The 17508-nt window shown below is 33.6% G+C and overlaps 2 protein-coding genes across 2 annotated transcripts; one reads left to right on the top strand and one right to left on the bottom strand.

The window, feature by feature from the left end:
* Positions 1-80: 80 nt before the first annotated feature.
* On the bottom strand, positions 81-2520 carry LOC112455387 (nuclear migration protein nudC-like). The gene is made up of 5 exons (XM_025017285.1): positions 2283-2520; positions 2100-2177; positions 1787-2005; positions 222-441; positions 81-94 (listed from the first exon to the last, which is right to left on the bottom strand). Exons 1-5 carry the CDS (start codon positions 2355-2357, stop codon positions 81-83), a joined length of 606 nt encoding a protein of 201 aa, XP_024873053.1. The 5' UTR covers positions 2358-2520.
* A 7784-nt stretch (positions 2521-10304) lies between these two features.
* On the top strand, positions 10305-16964 carry LOC112455388 (UDP-glucuronosyltransferase 1-9-like). Its single transcript, XM_025017287.1, has 6 exons — positions 10305-10595; positions 10810-11046; positions 11242-11658; positions 14163-14385; positions 15944-16163; positions 16431-16964. The coding sequence occupies exons 1-6, from the start codon at positions 10368-10370 to the stop codon at positions 16723-16725; spliced, it is 1620 nt and encodes a 539-aa protein (XP_024873055.1). The 5' UTR covers positions 10305-10367; the 3' UTR covers positions 16726-16964.
* The last annotated feature ends 544 nt before the right edge of the window (positions 16965-17508 follow it).

The raw sequence follows: 17508 nt of genomic DNA, 5'->3' as shown, positions 1-17508 counted from the left end.
ATCTAAATAACTTTTTCTTAGTGTATAAATATTCAATATTTTCAATTAAAAACTCAACTACTGAATAAATTAAAATAAAACTAAATGTTGTATGCTTAGGCATAAAAAATAATAGAAAATTAATATATTAAAAAATATTTCTTTAAATCTCTATTTTCCTTTAAAATTTTCTTTAAAAAGATGTTTTGGCGCCACATGTGTATTAAACGTATATAAAGTACGACATAAAGCACTTACCTCTACTTCTCCAAGAGTCTGCGTCCATCTGTAATTCGGCATGTCTGCACCGTTACCGCTGTTAGGCTTCAGCTTATTTTTCTCCTTTTCATCTTCTTCGTCCTCATCGTTGTCTTTCTTAGAATCGGTATTTTCGAACTCATCATTCTTAGCACTGTCGTTATCGCTGCTAGATCCCGCGACAGCAGAGTCATTTGCTAATTTCTGTATAACAAAAAATTATTTAATTGAGTATTATAATTTGTATAATTCAAAGAAAAATATAAAATGATTGGCCATGGAACCTAATGTATTAAATTCATAACTAAGTTCTAAATAGTATATTGTCAAAACATGTTATAAAACGCTTGCAACGCTGTTTTTGCAATCTACCTATGTGAATCTGGTATCCGACTTTGAAAAAATTAATTTTTCGATACGGAAAAAGTTAGTATTTTGTTTGTAGTAACAAAAATTTTATTTGTAGTTCAATACATTAAAAATTACAAAAAAATTTTTTAACTAACTCGCACCCGACATTGAGATATCTCAAATCCGCTTGAGACTGCACAAGTGGATTTCCGAGCGGATTTCAGATATCTCAAGAAATGGTAAAGTTATAGGTCTTGGCTATTTTGTTTAAATTGTCACTTTTGAACGGAGAGAATGTTATTCTTGTGTGGGACCAATTTGAAAGTGTGCTTTCGAGTAGAATTCTGCAATGCAACCAAGCACTTTAACACACGAATTTTGATACACGGCTTTGTACTAATTTTAATGCTACAATTTTGCACTCTAATTACTGTAAATTTTATGTAACACTGAGAATCTCAATCAAGATCGAAACGTTTAGGTATCAATCTAGATAATAGATTACCATCTTAATAATAAGTATACTACTTTTATCTGATATCTGACAATTAAATTTTTATGTTTTGACAATATACTATTTAAAACTTAGTTATGAATTTAATACAGGCTCTGTGGCCCAACAACTTTATATTTTCCCTTGAATTTGATTCAGAGCAAGCCTCTTTATCATAGTTTAATTTTAATTAATTTGTACAATGTCTTCCATATCTTAACCCTTCGCAGAACATGTGTAATTTTGCTGCTTCCGTCAAACACGTGGGTCTAGGCCAGTTAAGATTTTCAAGCTGTAATAGTGCCATAAAAAGTCTGAAAAAATTCAAGTATACTTTCGAAGACTTTAAAAATCTATTTATACCGTTATATATGTCTGATTTTTGTTTAAGTTTTTTTTATGAGTCCGTAAAGTCTCCGAAAAATTCAAAACTGAAATATCGACCGGATCTTTAAAGCCCCATTTGTTCTGCGAAGGGTTAAAGAAATCATGAAATAACATAGAATAAAAATTATGACCGATATTCATAGTCGGATCTTATATATATGTAATATAGATCTTACATATCGCCTTAAGTTCATCTTTAGATACTCCATAGCCAATAAAACGAGTCGTACAGCATCTAAAGATAAACTTGAAACAATCTTAAATATAAGATCTGATTATGAATACCGGCCTATAACAACTATTTCACTATGTAGATACCTTGTTCTCTATTTCTTCCTGTAATTTAACAGCCTGCTCGTCAGTTAATTCAACTATTCTAGAATCGTTATCTATTTTCTCTTCCTCCACTTGTTCCTCTTTTCTTTTCTTCTCGAGTCTTTCCTTACGCCTTCTCTCTTGCTCTGCTCTTTCCGCTTTTTCGGATGCAGCTTTGGCAAGAGCACCGGCTTCGTGTTTCTTGAATTTGCCCATGACAAGCTGCACATAAAGGAACAAATCTAAGTAATTTAGAACTTTTTAGAATAATAATATAAGGAAATTACTCCACGTTACTTTTCATACACGCAATTACCTTTTCAGCTGCCCCTTCGCCACCTCCGGTATAAAAGTCTGTTTTTCTCGCCAGAAAACTGAAGAAGGTGTCCAGCAACTAAAATAAAAAGAGCAAAAAAATCGTATCTTCCGGACAGTTTCGTGAAATTGCAAATATTTTATCGCGCGAGTTAACCTCAACAACCGAGAAAACGATACTTACGTCCTGCACACCGCCCTCGTGTTGCTGTGCCAATGCCAGCAACATTCCATCAAATTGGTCCTCGGTCTTCGTCATTGTTCCTCGATATTCGAGCGTGTCACAATTTACTTTGCGAAAAAAAGGCCGCGATAAATCGTTAAACGTAGTCAAACGTTCGCTAAGCGTAGCAACGGTAACGCAGCAAACGCAGCACGAACCACGCAGCTTTGTTGCTCGATTCCGACACCTGACTGACCTGACACCACGTCACAGTATCGACCGGATTCATAGAGATATAAGAATAGAGTGCGCGAGTCATATGCTCGCACGTAAGAGACTGCGATATAGGAATAGAAAGAGAACGCTGCATATGGGCCCCTGCTGTCTTTGTCTATGCACGCATGCGTCTTTGCGCTGCTCAGTGTCTATAACGCATGTAGAGATATAACCTATAATAACGCATTTATGTTCTAACCCCTTGAACCCCTTTGAAAATATATCCTTAAATAATAATTCCCAAAATTACCAAAATTATTACAGCAAAGTACATATTGTAGTATTACCATAAAATATTACTTTTTTTTTAATATGGAATTGAATATGGAATTGTATATAAATATACTCAATATATATAATAATAAAACAAAATTTATTACATGTTGTTCATACAATGTTAATCATAGAATAGAATAGAATCCTATTCAGTCTTTTATTATTTAACACAAAAATTAAATTTTTTAAACACAAAAAATAAATTCTTTTAACACAAAAATTAAATCTTTTAAATCAGTCTTATTATTTAACACAAAGAAATAAAATATAAAAAAATAAAAAAATAAAAATTTTACTACAAACAATATAATATCAAATGCACATTATTAAATATTTATAAAAATATACAGTTTTGCTATTGTCCACTGAAAATCGTGAGCTTATTATTTTGCATTCGTATTCTTTGAAATCACGAGATAAAACATCGAGAATACCGAGGTACAATCTTTCATGACCTGCACATCACTGCACATGCGCGCATAGACAAAGACAGCAGGGGCCCATATGCAGCGTTCTCTTTCTATTCCTCTATCGCCTTTTCAGCTCGCTTGCGCACTCTATTCTTATATCTCTATGACCGGATTGAAACGACGCGACCAACTGAGCGATACCGGTAACGTACTCTGACGACAGAGCAGCAGAAACAGTTTCGAGTCAGTTATCGATAGTCAATATATTTTTAAATGTAATTCGATCTTTTAAATTTTTATTTTAGAAAACAGAATAATTGCAACATTGCAAGAAGCAATTCTTGAATATTATCTTGAATAAAAAAGATAATTGCAAGAGATGATTCCTGAATATATCTTGAATAAAAAACGATAATTGCAAGAGGTAATTCTATAAAAATAACTGCATTTATCTTCGATATAATGTTCGTTACTAAATATTTTAAATGTTCTTATATTAATACATGCTTTCGTGTTCAGCATTCTTTTACAAGATTGTTTTCATTCAGAAAGATTTTATCATATTTATCGATTTTTACAGTATTATCGTATTATTGATTATTTTTTTGTATAATAAAATTTTACCGTAAACCCAGGTAGAACAAAAAGTCACAATGAAGTAAAAATGATGTTAAAATCATGGCAAAATGGACTAAAAATCGTCATTTTGCCTTCATTCCGGTTTTATTGTGACTTCCTGTTCCACTGGAAACTGGTGCGTGAATTTTATGGCACGCATTACGTTGTAAATATTACAAATATTCCCTGGGTTCCGTAAAGCGCATATGCACGCATTTTATATAGTAAACGTTACGTATGCTATAGATAAATGCGCCCATATGCGCTTTTACGGAACCCAGGGTTTGACATTCACGTTAATGGAATAATTATTACGTAATCTAGACGTAATAAAATTTGTATAAATTCCGTCATATTCTAAATTTCATATATTAAAAAAATTATTATTAAACATAATCAAATTAATCTCGTTGTACTCCACTTGATGCTCTAAAATTGAATTCTACCTTAATTAAATTATCTATATAATATTATACTATGCTTCCGTAGTCACCGTACATTTAACTAAACTACAATGCTTCCATTAAAAAAAAATCACTTTACCACACTGAGCGTCACGTCTACTTCGAAAATCATTTATAATAGATTATTATTATATACATTCCTATTTTCTTTTTTCTTCTGGCAATAAGTATTGATTAAATTTTTATAAATGTCGTTGTAATAAAGAATAAAGAATAAAATATCTCCCTCCCGGGAGATAAATAAGGGAGGGTCCTATTGTAATTGAATAAATATTTATTACAATATTTTTTAACTCACAAGCCCGTGACTTGTTACGGGATTTTTCGTGCCGATCACATTTCGCCGAAATCAGATAAAGGGCGCGCGGGTTGATTTTACTTAACCCTAGAATCCATGATACATTTTTTTGACCTTCTAATCCATGACTGGGGGCAATATCGACCCCACGCTTTATTTGATCGTAAAACCGGTCCTACAGAAATAAAGGGCCTTTAAACCTACATGAATTTCTTCGTTTTTTAATAACGAAGAGAATGGTATACGGTAAATTTAATTTTACTCAAGTTTAGTTAGTGAAAAATCCATTTAAAGACTGAAAAACGCAGAAAATCAGCAAAAACCTCTTTTTTTAAACAAAAATTTGTATCTTTTTTTGTAATCAACCGATTTTAAAATTTCAAACGGGGTTTTAAAGAGGACACATTAGACTATTAGAAAAAAATTGTCATCGCTATGTTCTGTTCAAAAAGTATATTTATTTGGGACTATAAAGATGAAGAAATTCGCAAAGTTGAAATACGGAAAAAGTCGATGAAAAAACCATAAAAAATTGTATTTTAAGTATTATTTCATTTTTATTTGATACAAAATAGTAAAAAATATGAAAAAAATGAAACATTATATCGCCCAGCCATTTTCTGCGAAATGTCAATCTTCTTAGGCAACGGGATTTTTACCGACTAAATTGTGTGATATTTCGTCTTAAATAATATTTATGACTATTTATGCTCAGATTACGTAATAATACATGATATATATTGATTCTAGCGAAAAAATAAAATTAGCTTACCGTGACGAAACTCAAACGGCAAGTCACGACTGGGGTCGATATCGACCCCACGCCCGCTTTACGACTGTGCTACTTCACTGCTAGCGAACAACTAATCTGCGCCCGACATAACCCTACTTTTAGAAAGTTGAAATGAATTATGGTTCAGGTCCTGAGTCGATAATGTCACTCGCTAGCTCAGGAGCGTAGTTCAAAGTTCGCCTGGGGTCGAAATCGACCCCAGTCATGGATTCTAGGGTTAACATCGCCCGAGCGCTCGAGCGACGAGGGGTGGAAGGAGGGCGGCGGAGGGAGGACAGAGGGGCACGACGCGGCCTTTGCCGACAATTCTAGGCAATTCGGAGAAACGTGCAGCAAAACAACATGCGATGGAAAAACCCAAGAAATAGTCGAACGAAAACCAGCATGGGAAGACTCACCGGCCGGCAGCTGAACGCCATCAATCGATCCATCTTACGATTAATCCTCTACTCCGTTAATCCTTTTATTCCTCCGTTGTTTAACGCACACTTTTATGCACTTAATATATACTTTTATGCACTGACACCTTTACATAGACACTACTACAGGCATTTTCGCGTGGCGAACGAATCATATCTCGGCACACCTTGACCGTGGAAAAATCTCGAGAAAGCGCCGCACACCCGGTAATCGTGACGGCTGCGACCGGCCACCTGTCGCAATTAATCAACCAGAATGCTCCACGACGCTTCTGTCATTGCTCCTCAATGCTCTTGACGATGCTCCTCGATACTCCGAACACCGAACAGCACTCGCGACTCGCGACACTCTCATACTCTCATCGGACGAACGAGTGCGGTGAAATAGCCCTATTCACTCCAACGTTTTTTTCACCCCAATAATCCTCCAACCATGCACTTTCGAGTCCCACGTGTTTTTTATAATGTTAATAGCTTTGAAAAATTCCCCAAAAATTATTATAATATCTTTGTACCTTCGACTAAAAATCAATGTAAAGAACATTTGAAAATCATTTATTTAAATATTTTTTTATAACAATTATATGTTGACAAACACACGTTACGACTCGTTTTACTTAAAAAATCATAACTCACGAACAAATTGACGAAGCTTAATGAACCAAAACGCAAATTAAAGCTAAAAGTAGTGCAAATGAGAAAAAAAATATAAAATAATTATTAATTAAATAGGAATACTTAATTTCGTCGTCGCAAATTTGGTAATTTTTAAATGGTACAGAAGGACTTTAAGGACTTAAAGAATGCTAGAAAAAGAATTTCTGAATAAGAAAAGGCGAATTTGAAGTGTGACAGATATTTTTTATGTAAAAAAATTAATTTTTTTTATATAATCGTAGCTCCTCCCCACCTCTTCCACCTGCCTCTGAGCCATAATAGACCTCTGTGGAATGTTAAATTTTTTTTTTAACGACAAAAATATTTTAAATACGGTTAAATTATACACAAAAATACATTTTTATCGAAAAAAATGCTCATTTACCTTTCACACAACACTGACATAATCCTCCAACCATGCACTTTCGTGTCCCACCGAGATTTTGATTGTTCCCCGTTTCGAGAGTAAATGAGCTAGGACTTTGAAATTTTTACCTGAGGTTCCCTGCCACAATAACTTTTTTCCGGCGTGGAGGGGATTCTCCCACGATCGTTTGTTTTCCGGAACAAACGACTGTTAGAAATTCGTGGGACACGAAAGGCATGGTTGGAGCGAATAGGGATAGGTATAGGTACGCGAGACAAGCTTGCTGGAAAACGCGCGAACGCGGGACGCCGTGACGGATGTCGATCGCGAATGTCCGAGATACGCGCTGATCGCGGTCACGGGAACTGATTATCACGCCGCGACGATTATCCGTTGCCGAATCCGGCACTTCGGACACTTGTTCGTACGCGAAATTTGACCGGAACGGAGTAAAAAGACGGCGGAAACGATCGCTTCCAACTACTCAATTAAACGAAGCGCGATGTTGATTGGCCGACAGTTACCAAATTTCAGTCACGTGACTGTTTAATTTCGCGCATCCAGCGTGGGAAATTTTTTAACACCGCGATCGACGTCCCGTTATGACGTTAATTGACGGGAATATTATACCTAGAAATGGGCGCCTGATTTTTTTCGCGTAAATGGTCACCTGCAGGGGTGATTTTTATACCCCAATTAAAAGTTATTGTTTATTAACCCTAATTCCTCCAACGTTTTTTCCGCCACTTACTTCCTCCAACTATGCACTTTCGTGTCCTACGCGTTCTTCATTATGTTAATAGCTTTGAAAAATTCCCCAAAAATTATTATAATATCTTTATACCTTCGACTAAAAATCAATGTAAAGAAAATTTGGAAATTATTTATTTAAATATTTTTTACAACAATTATATGTTGAAAAACGCACGTTACGACTTGTTTTATTTAAAAAATCATAACTCACGAATAAATTGACGAAATTTAATGCTTTAGCACGCAAATTAAAGCTAAAAGTAGTGCAAATAAGAAAAAAATTTGAGATAATTGTTAATTAAATAGAAATTCTTAATTTCGTTGCCAGAAAATTGGTAATTTTTTAGTGGTACAGGAAGACTTTAAAGATGCCAGAAAAAGAATTTTTGAATACGAAAAGACGAATTTGGACTATTTGGAGTGTGCAAGATATTTTTTATGTCAAAAAATTATATTTACATCACACGTGCGTGGAAAGTGGCCCATTACGCACGCGACGCGTGCGTGATAGACCACTTTTCACGTACTTGCAACATAAAATAGGGTGTGTAACACGTGTGTTAAGTTGAAAATTGGACGTGCGAGTGATTCACTCCGCACGTCCAATTTCCATCTTACAGCACTTGTTACACAAATAACTATTACATCACACGTGCGTGGAAAGTGGCCTATTCCGCGCGCGCCATCTGTGCGACAAATAGCCAATTTCCCACGCGAGAAATTCCCCACTTGAGCCCGTGCAGGAATGAGATATTGCCGCACTACACTGAGAAAAAAAAATCGTAGATTCAAAAAAATATTATTTGATTCAACTAAATGCAGCGGTCACAGGCTGTCAAGCTAACATTTGTTAATTCAAAAAATATTATATTTAAATAGATTCAGAATTTCTTGATATTACTCACGTATATTTGATTTAAATATATTAATATTTGCATTAAACAAATCACTACAACTAAACGAGTTTAGTCAAATTTACAACATTTTTTTCTCAGTGTACGTATAGCCCAAATGAGTGTGATAGTCGCACTCATTCAGAATCGATCACTTTTCCCACTTTGTACAATATACTATTTTTTTTATAATCGCAAGCGCCTCCTCTGTAGAATAGTCCTCTGTAGAATATCAAATTTTGTTAACAACAAAAATATTTTAAATACACTTAAATTGTACACAAAAATACATTTTTATCGAAAGAAAATTCTCACTTACTTACGGCCGGGGCACGAACATTGCCATACAAATGTTTTTAGGGGTGGGGGCGATTATCCCACGATCGTTGGTTTCCCGGAACGAACGACCGTTAGAAACGCGTGGGACACAAAAGTGCATGGAGGGATTAGGGTTAATTACATATTGTATATTTTTTATTATTCTATAATTTATTAGTATTTGAAGACAATATGATATATAGATCCACCAAATATTTTCTGAAGAAAGTAAGAAGAAATAAAAAAAATATTCAAAAACAAAAGGTTTCTTAAAATTTTAATGTTTATTAATGTTTATTAAAATCAAGAGACACGTATCAAGAGACACGAGAGTGTCTCGCGCCAAGTGCGCGTGGAGCGAGACAAACCGTGACTCTTTCACCTTTCACGCGACGCGTCGAGTTACGAGTACCCGAGGTTTTGAGTCTCAATAAATGACTGAACGGATCGAATTCAGTCTACTAATCTCAATCGATAGCTTGGGGTCGAATTATACGACAAAAGTGTTTTTATTTTTTCTCTACGTACCCTACAAGCGGAGATTTTGTGATGCAAAATCCGAAGTGTGTAAATAAAACTTTCGGATTTCGTGAGACCCGAAAATGCATGACGTCGATATGTCACATTCACACGACGTCATTTTTTGACGTCTTATTGATGGCAAAAATAGGCAATGTACGACATACCGGTTTCTAGAAATGTTTTTTTATGAAATTAAAATATTAAAATGTCCATTTGATAAACGTTTATTTAAAAAACGTTCTTTTTCTTTATCTAGGAAAAAAACGCTTTTTTAACTGTTTTTTTTTTTACATATCATGTGCGTATAGCCGCTTTCTCAAGGAGGTCACCCATCCTAGTACAGTACCGTGCCCGTGTTGCTTGACTTCGACGATCCAGTGGACAGTGGCGACCTTCTGACCCTGATGTTTCCTTATTAACTGTATAGTACCTACTTGTCTACAACAGGTACATTTTCAAAGTGTTCAAAAATCTGGTAATGATATCTTCTTGATAGCTATAACACTGCATGAAATAGTTATCATAAAACTATAATCACACGCAACTACATCCACTTTATACCATAAATTCACCACTTTAATCATAAAGTTGCGAAACAAGCATATTGCAGTTAATTTTGTGGTTTTTATTTTATTATTACTTTATTATACAATATTAAGAAGTAAAAATAGTTATATTACAAAAAGACCTTATTTGGACGACTTTAAGACGTTTTTAAAATGACGTCTTTAGATGGTCTAAGAAATGACGTCTTATAAACGTCCATTATTAGTCGTCGATGTCATAGCCCAAAAATGACTAAAAATAGACGTCGTAGTGACGTTATGGAATGACGTCAGTATAACATTTTTAAAGACATAGTCACTTTTTGGTCATTTGACATCATTTGTACAAACATGACTAGTATTTGACGTCAAAATGACTTGTGTTTTTTACCTAAGATTATCTCGAAATGAGGAGAAGGGGAATGCTACACTAGGCATGCAGATACATTCGGTCTCAAGATCTGATAGACAGACCACGCGAGAAGTTTTGCGCAACAATGTTGAGTCGCGTCATTTTTCTGATTTGTTGTATTTTAATGGGTGATATTGTGATAGCGTCGAAACCATTGTCGATTTTAGTGGTAGAGCCTGTTCCGTCGCCTAGCCACCACGTCTGGACGGAGCATTTGGTTAAAGGACTACTTCGCAAAGGTCATCATGTACACGCAGTCAGCATATTAGAGACTAAGATCAAGGGTAAACTCGCGCAGAATTTAACATACGCCGTAAGTAGATATTATAGGAGACTCGAAGACATTCTGAGAGATATAAATCGATTATTTGCAAATCATAAAACAAATAAGAAAAAACATAACTTTTCTATTTTAAAATGTTTTTTTCTATTTTTCGTAAGATTATGCAATGTGCTTTTGGAAATGTTAATTTGTCACATTTTCATATCTCCTCTCCTATATAGCGAAGGGTACTTATTATTTTCAGGTTTTCGATGATCTAATGGATACTTATGATGAATCTAATAAATATGACCCACTTGAATGGCAGAAGTATAGCGTATTTTATACGGCATATTTTGTATATCAGTGGGGTATTAACGCATGTGACACAATGATAAAAACTAAACCAGCGAGAGATCTTTTGAAAGTTATTAAAACAGTCGAGTATGACGTAATAGTGCAAGACGTTACTTCAATTCAATGTTTCTACGGATTATGGGAGGTAAAGCGATCAACTTTAGTAAATTTCAATTGTTTAGGCTATTTTGAAACTGCATATGACTTAGCGACTTAGTTGCCTTTTAAATCAAGTGCGTTGCGTAACAAATTGAAAGTGTCTAGTTATTGCATGCTCATATCAGCGGTAATCTTCACAATCGCTTCTTATCTTCTATGTCTGTAAGTATTGTTCTTTCAGATTGCTAAAGGCAAGCCACCCATAGTAGGCTATATTCCTTTTGGTGCTACACCTTATCTTAAGGATTATATCGGTGGTCCAAGTTATCCGACTGTTCGATCTTACACACATGCAGCCATTGCAAAACCTGAAGGTTTGTGGCTGAGAACGTGGAATACTTTATATTACATTGTAGATGATCTCATACGACATTACTATTTCTTCCCTATTATTCAACGACTTACTGAGGAATATGTAGGCCATGCAATTAGACCATTACATAAAATAGAAAGAGAAAGTATAAACATTGTACTAATTAATAGTCATTCTGCGCTCGAATCTGCGATACCAATGCCACCGAATACCCTAGAGATTGCAGGATTGAATGCTCAGGCCGTGCAACCAATTGCCGGCGAGGTAATCGTAACGTATCCTGAGGTAAGAGAAATTATACGAACCCTGGTTCGTTATATATTTTATATTATGCATTTTGTATTATGCAAGGGTCTTATATTTAAGTAATGCATTTTAATATCTCTTCTGTAACTCGTCATAGACAAAAGTTGCATGGTTTGAAGGGGGCCACATGATGAAAATATGGACTTAACCTTGAGTGACCTTTTCAAGGCCAAGTTAAGTTAGATTAAGATTAAGATTAGATTAAAATCACCTCAAATTTTTTAAATAAAACCTCTTATATTTCATGCCAGGCCGCCTTGTCGAGACGTTTTCAAAACACTATAATGAAACTCTCTTTCGTTAAAAAATAAAAATTTCCTGAGACATTTTAAATTTTGTCATGACATTTTTAATATAAAATATAAAATATCTCGTAAAGTATTCGAACTTGGAACTTCCTTTATTCCGTTAAGGTGTACCAATTCGACCACTGAGGCATGTGGTAATATTTATCGCAATAACCTATTATTAGCTGTAATATTATGCGTACTTTCAGCCAGTGTGATTTAAAGTTTGAAATATAGGCTCCAATGAAAATCCGCACGAATATAGAAAACGGGCTAACTAATAAGAACCAAGCGCGGTAGATGCATATAGCATCAAAAATTAAATCGAATCGATTTAATTAGATATAGAGGAAATTTTACTACTCCAACCGGAGCTGTGTTTCAAGTCTGACAAATCTAGCCGGCGCGCAGTCAAAAATTGAAAAATATGTAAAATAAAAATATAAATAAAACTTTCGCGCATCATTTACCGCCCTCGGTTCTTAGTTAGCCCGTTTTCTATATTCGTGCGGATTTCCATTGGAGCCTATACTTCGAATTTTATTATCGTCGCTTTTCCGCGATGCAGATTGGTTCTCTTGTTGCGTTTATTTATTCGTGAGCGACTGTCATCGTATATTTTGACAATTGTGTGTATTAAAGAGTTAAAAGTATAATAGCAACAATATAATATTAAAGCTAAGTAGCGCGTGCGTAGCGATGTCTAGTACATTAAAAATATCATGACAAAATATCTCGCAAGGAAAAATATGGAAGTGTCCGCCTCCGATTTTGATGAGCTTTTAATATGTTTTTTTCTATACAAAAATATGAACTACTTATTTATACGTGTTCATATGCATATTTAAAGGTGTGAAACACTCCTTTGAAAACAATCGGCTTTTCTCTTTTGGGCCGAATGTCTTCGAAAGATAGAAAAAGATAAAATAGATAAAAGATAGAAAAAAATTTTAAACAAAAGTTGAATAGTTAGAATAACACTTTAGAATAATAACAAAATAAAATTACAAAATATAACAATAACAAAATAATAATAATAAAATATTTTTTAGTGCTAAGGGAAGTAATTTATTGATACGTGTACACATGCATGTAGGCGGCGCGGCGGAAGGACTACCGCCCCTCTCTCGCAGACAAGAATGGGTGAAGATGGACCTCGGTTCGCGTTGAAAACCCGAAAGTTGAAAATCCGAACCGTACAATGACAGACCTTGTTTTATCTTATAAGCAAGGCGGGGAGAGGGGATGAATATCGCTTCAATCTACCCTATCCTACCTCTGATGGTTACAGAGCGAACCAAGGTCTATTAAGGTACGGGCTTTCAATTTTTTACGCGAACCGAGGTCCATCCCCACTCACCCCTGCCTACGGAAGAAGGGCGGTAAACTCTCCGCCTATATACGTACTGTCTATACACACATATCAATAATTTATTATTTGTCTATAAATACATACGGCAAATTACTTCTTTTATAATTAACGTACTTTATAACTAATACCTAAAAAAAATGTTTTAAAATTGAGAAACTTTAATTTACTATTTCTTCTAAACCAATGCCGTCTCCTACTTTTTTCTTGCATAGAATTACTCATCAGAAAGACCTCCTCTACAACATATTATTAAAGTGGTGATAAAATCGGTGAGGTTTGACCTTTTATAGACATTTATTCAAATTTATAACAGTTTATGCAAGCGTTTATTTTTTATGTAATATAATGTACATATAACCAACCCAGAATTCAGGATGTACACTGTTTAGTTATGTATGTATAAGACGTTGTAAAGATGTTTTTTAGATATGCATGTGTGCTGTGTAGAAATTAAAACTTATGTAAAAAACACATATATGCTATATTTTTAATATCTATAGATAAATGAATAAATTGCAATTCTATTTTGTAAGATAATTTTTATTATAATTATTAATTATTAATTAATTTATATAATAATCAATAAATTGTAAGCAAAAGATAAATAGTTCACGGAAAATTGCTAAATTTAGAAACGCAGAAATATTTATAACAACGACTTCTAAAAGAAATGCCGCATAAATCTTATTTAAACAAGCTTGATAATATAATTCTGCTTAGATATAATCTGTTAAAAATGTATCAGTTACTTACGATTATATTTCGTCATTAAGATTCATATTTTTGTATATTATCGAAATATTCAATTCACCATTATTTTGCAGGATGTGCGCATATTTCTTGACGGAGCAAAAAATGGAGCTATCATAATATCGTTAGGAACGAATGTGAAATGGAAACATCTCAATTTAGACACGGTTAAATCTGTTATACGGGCTCTGTCGAAACTCAAGCAGCGAGTGCTGTGGAAGTTAGATATTGAAGTGCCATTTGAGATACCGGAAAATGTGATGGTTATGAAATGGATGCCTCAAAGCGAAGTTTTATGTACGTTTCACAGTTTCTATGAATGCACAAGAAACATGAGACACATATTTCTACATAACATCTGTTTAATTGCTTTGCTATTGCTTTGCGTATATTCGTTTATCAACGTAAACAATTCTTTTAAACAAGTTTCGGCTAGAATTCCGTATGCGCCGCGACCCCCCTCCGATTTGAATTTACTTTTGCAGCCACGTAGTACATACATACTAAAAGAAGTCGAAATCCCCAGTGCGAACTTGCGGAAATAATTATTTCCTTTTCTAAAACGGAGATGTGAAGTTTATTGTTGTCGCTTTTCCGCGATGCCGATTGGTTCTCTTGCTGCGCTTACTTTATTTGCAGCTGTCATTGTATATTTTGACAGTTGTGTGTATCAAGAAGTTAATAGTGTAATAGTAATAGTATAATGTTAAAGCTAAATAGCGCGCGCGAAGCGCGCGTCTGTAGTGTCTAGTTTTCTTAAATATTCAAATTTTTGTAGCAGAGATGGGATGAAGTGAGGTAGGGTGGATCTCACACTTTGAGTGGATAGTTTTTAGATAGCATAGTACTTTCTAAACACAACAATTAGATACCTTGCTTCCTTTGCTAACAGGGCAAAACGTGATCTTTTATTGTGTAATTTTACATGGACTTTCAACTTTCTACGCGAAAAAAGGGTCAATATTGCAGTCAAAAATCCAAAATGTAGCAAAATAATAAAAATTTAAATATTTAAAAAAGTAGTTATTTCCGCAAGTTGGCACAGAGGCTTTCGATTTCTTTTAGTACGTACTTACGTGCCTGCAAAAGTAGATTATAATCGGAGGAGCTCGCATACGGAACTCTTACCAATATTAATGCAATAGGTACCATTCTTCTAAAAACTGCTTTGAGAAAAATGAGATTTATGATTATGAGAATTACTTACTTTTACGTAATACTAATTCAAATTGTTACTTTAATAACTAGTGTTTTAATAAAATATTAGACATACACGAAAACATCGCATAGGTATATGTACAAATATTTTGTGGATAGATTGGTTATTGACTAATTACAGCACAACTATACTCCAATGTCCAACGAGAGATTGAGGATAAAGTCCCTAGAGCGTGGCGTACCGTATAAATATGTAAATAGATGTTCTGTGGAGACCTGTTTTCGTCCGACCTACTTTTAATCTCTCGTTCGACGGAGTATACATTTCAAAATTAAATAACTATAATATAAAAAAATTAATTTTTATTGTATTAAGTTCATATAGTTACTTCACAGTAATGTCTAAACAATTTTATTTTATTTTATAATTTTTTCGCACTTATTATAAGACAATTTCAGTTTTTAGTTATTACAGTTATATATATATTATAATCTCTTTATAATAAAAGAGTAATTTTTATTACAATAAGAACATCTCGTTTTTTGTTTAAAAATAATGTATAAGCAACAAAATTGTTGATTAAAAGTTTATTACATTAGTTTAATCGGGACATATACAGCTAATAAAATGCTTGTATCAATGTGAGATTTCCATAGTTGAGAGTAAATATTTATTATAATATATTTTTATGTTTAGCTCATAAAAATGTAAGAGCAATCTGGACACATGGTGGTCTTCTGAGTGCGCAGGAAGCTATTTGGAAAGGCGTACCAATGATCGTAATGCCTTTCTTTGGAGATCAAAAATCCAACACAAGAATATTAGTAGCTAAAGGCGTTGCCATATACTTGGACATTACAACTTTGTCCACGCAGTCGATATTACACGCAGTTGAAGAAATACTTTATAATGAAAGGTATCATACTTTGATCATGTTTTAATAATTATTATTTAAGCAGTAAATATTAACAATATAGCTACATTTCAGATAATTACTAAACTCTAATATTTAATATAGTATAATCGATTTACAAATTCCTATAAAAACAATTGTTTATAAAATTATAGATTATGCTTTCCTGTTTATGTGTCTTGTCATATATTTGGCTTTTCCTTTAATTAAGATGCGTTTGTTAAAATGTAATTATTTATTTCATTATTAATAGTGTAATTTTTTATACAGTTATACGAGAAACATGAAACGGTTATCCAGCGAATTCCGGGATCGGCCAATACCGCCATTAGATTTAGCTGTTTGGAGTGTTGAATACACCGTCCGCCATCCAAATGGAACTTTAGTAACACCGCTGAGATCTCAGAGCTGGGTGGAACGAAATCTGATTGATGTTTACGCATTTTTATTTCTTAGTTTCTTCATAATATTGTTAAGTATATTCTTTGTAATAAAACTATTGATTAATCTTTATTATAATTATGTGTACACTGCATCTAATTTACGCAAGAGTAAACAAGCGTAAGTCGCATTAAAATGTATTAACAGGCTTTGCGTGCTGTATATAATGTTAATGTAAAGAAGTGAATATAGCATAAATATCGAAAATGTTGTATTAATTGCATTGATATTGTAATTAATAATAAATTTTGTTATACTAAATTGTAAAAAAAAATGAAGATCATGGTAAATATTAAAAACGTTTAATAAAACAGTTTTGATGTATAAAAGCTCTTTTCTGACAATAAATAAAATAAGACATTATTGTTTAGCCAAATTTTTATTCAAACATTTACGCGAATATAAATATTTTTTTAGAATTCGATCTCTGAATGTAAGGAGACATATGTCAGTTTGTTTAGGCAATTAAGTGTAATCATTGATATGAGACGAAGAATATTCCTGCAAAAAATTTGCGCTGTTTGAAAATGAATTTCGTTATAAAAACTCAAGAAATTCCATTCTAAAATAAAATTCTATAATGAGTTAATTTTTTGTTTTCCGATGTCAATAGTTTTTTTGTAGGTAGAGATGTGCATGGAAGAAATGCAAAAGTCAATTAAATTAGATTTTTCCAAAAAGAATTAAGGTCGTCGTTTTTTAAAAATAAAATTGTATGATTTTTTTATCTGGTATGATTCTTCTAGTTATTCCACATGTACAGGGTGTCCGACGGAAAGTTATCAAAACTATTAAAATCAAATAAAATTAAATAAAAGTTTTCCATTAGCCAGAATAGTAGACTCAAATAAAACTTCCAAATACCTTCCAAATCCTTCTATCAGTCGCTACCTCTCTTTTTTCACCG

The sequence above is a fragment of the Temnothorax curvispinosus genome, unplaced genomic scaffold (genome assembly GCF_003070985.1).
Source record: "Temnothorax curvispinosus isolate PA1 unplaced genomic scaffold, ASM307098v1 QBEX01006034.1, whole genome shotgun sequence".
Lineage (NCBI taxonomy): Eukaryota > Metazoa > Arthropoda > Insecta > Hymenoptera > Formicidae > Temnothorax > Temnothorax curvispinosus.
Note: the sequence above shows the minus strand (reverse complement) of the source record. Positions and strands in the feature narration are given on the sequence as shown.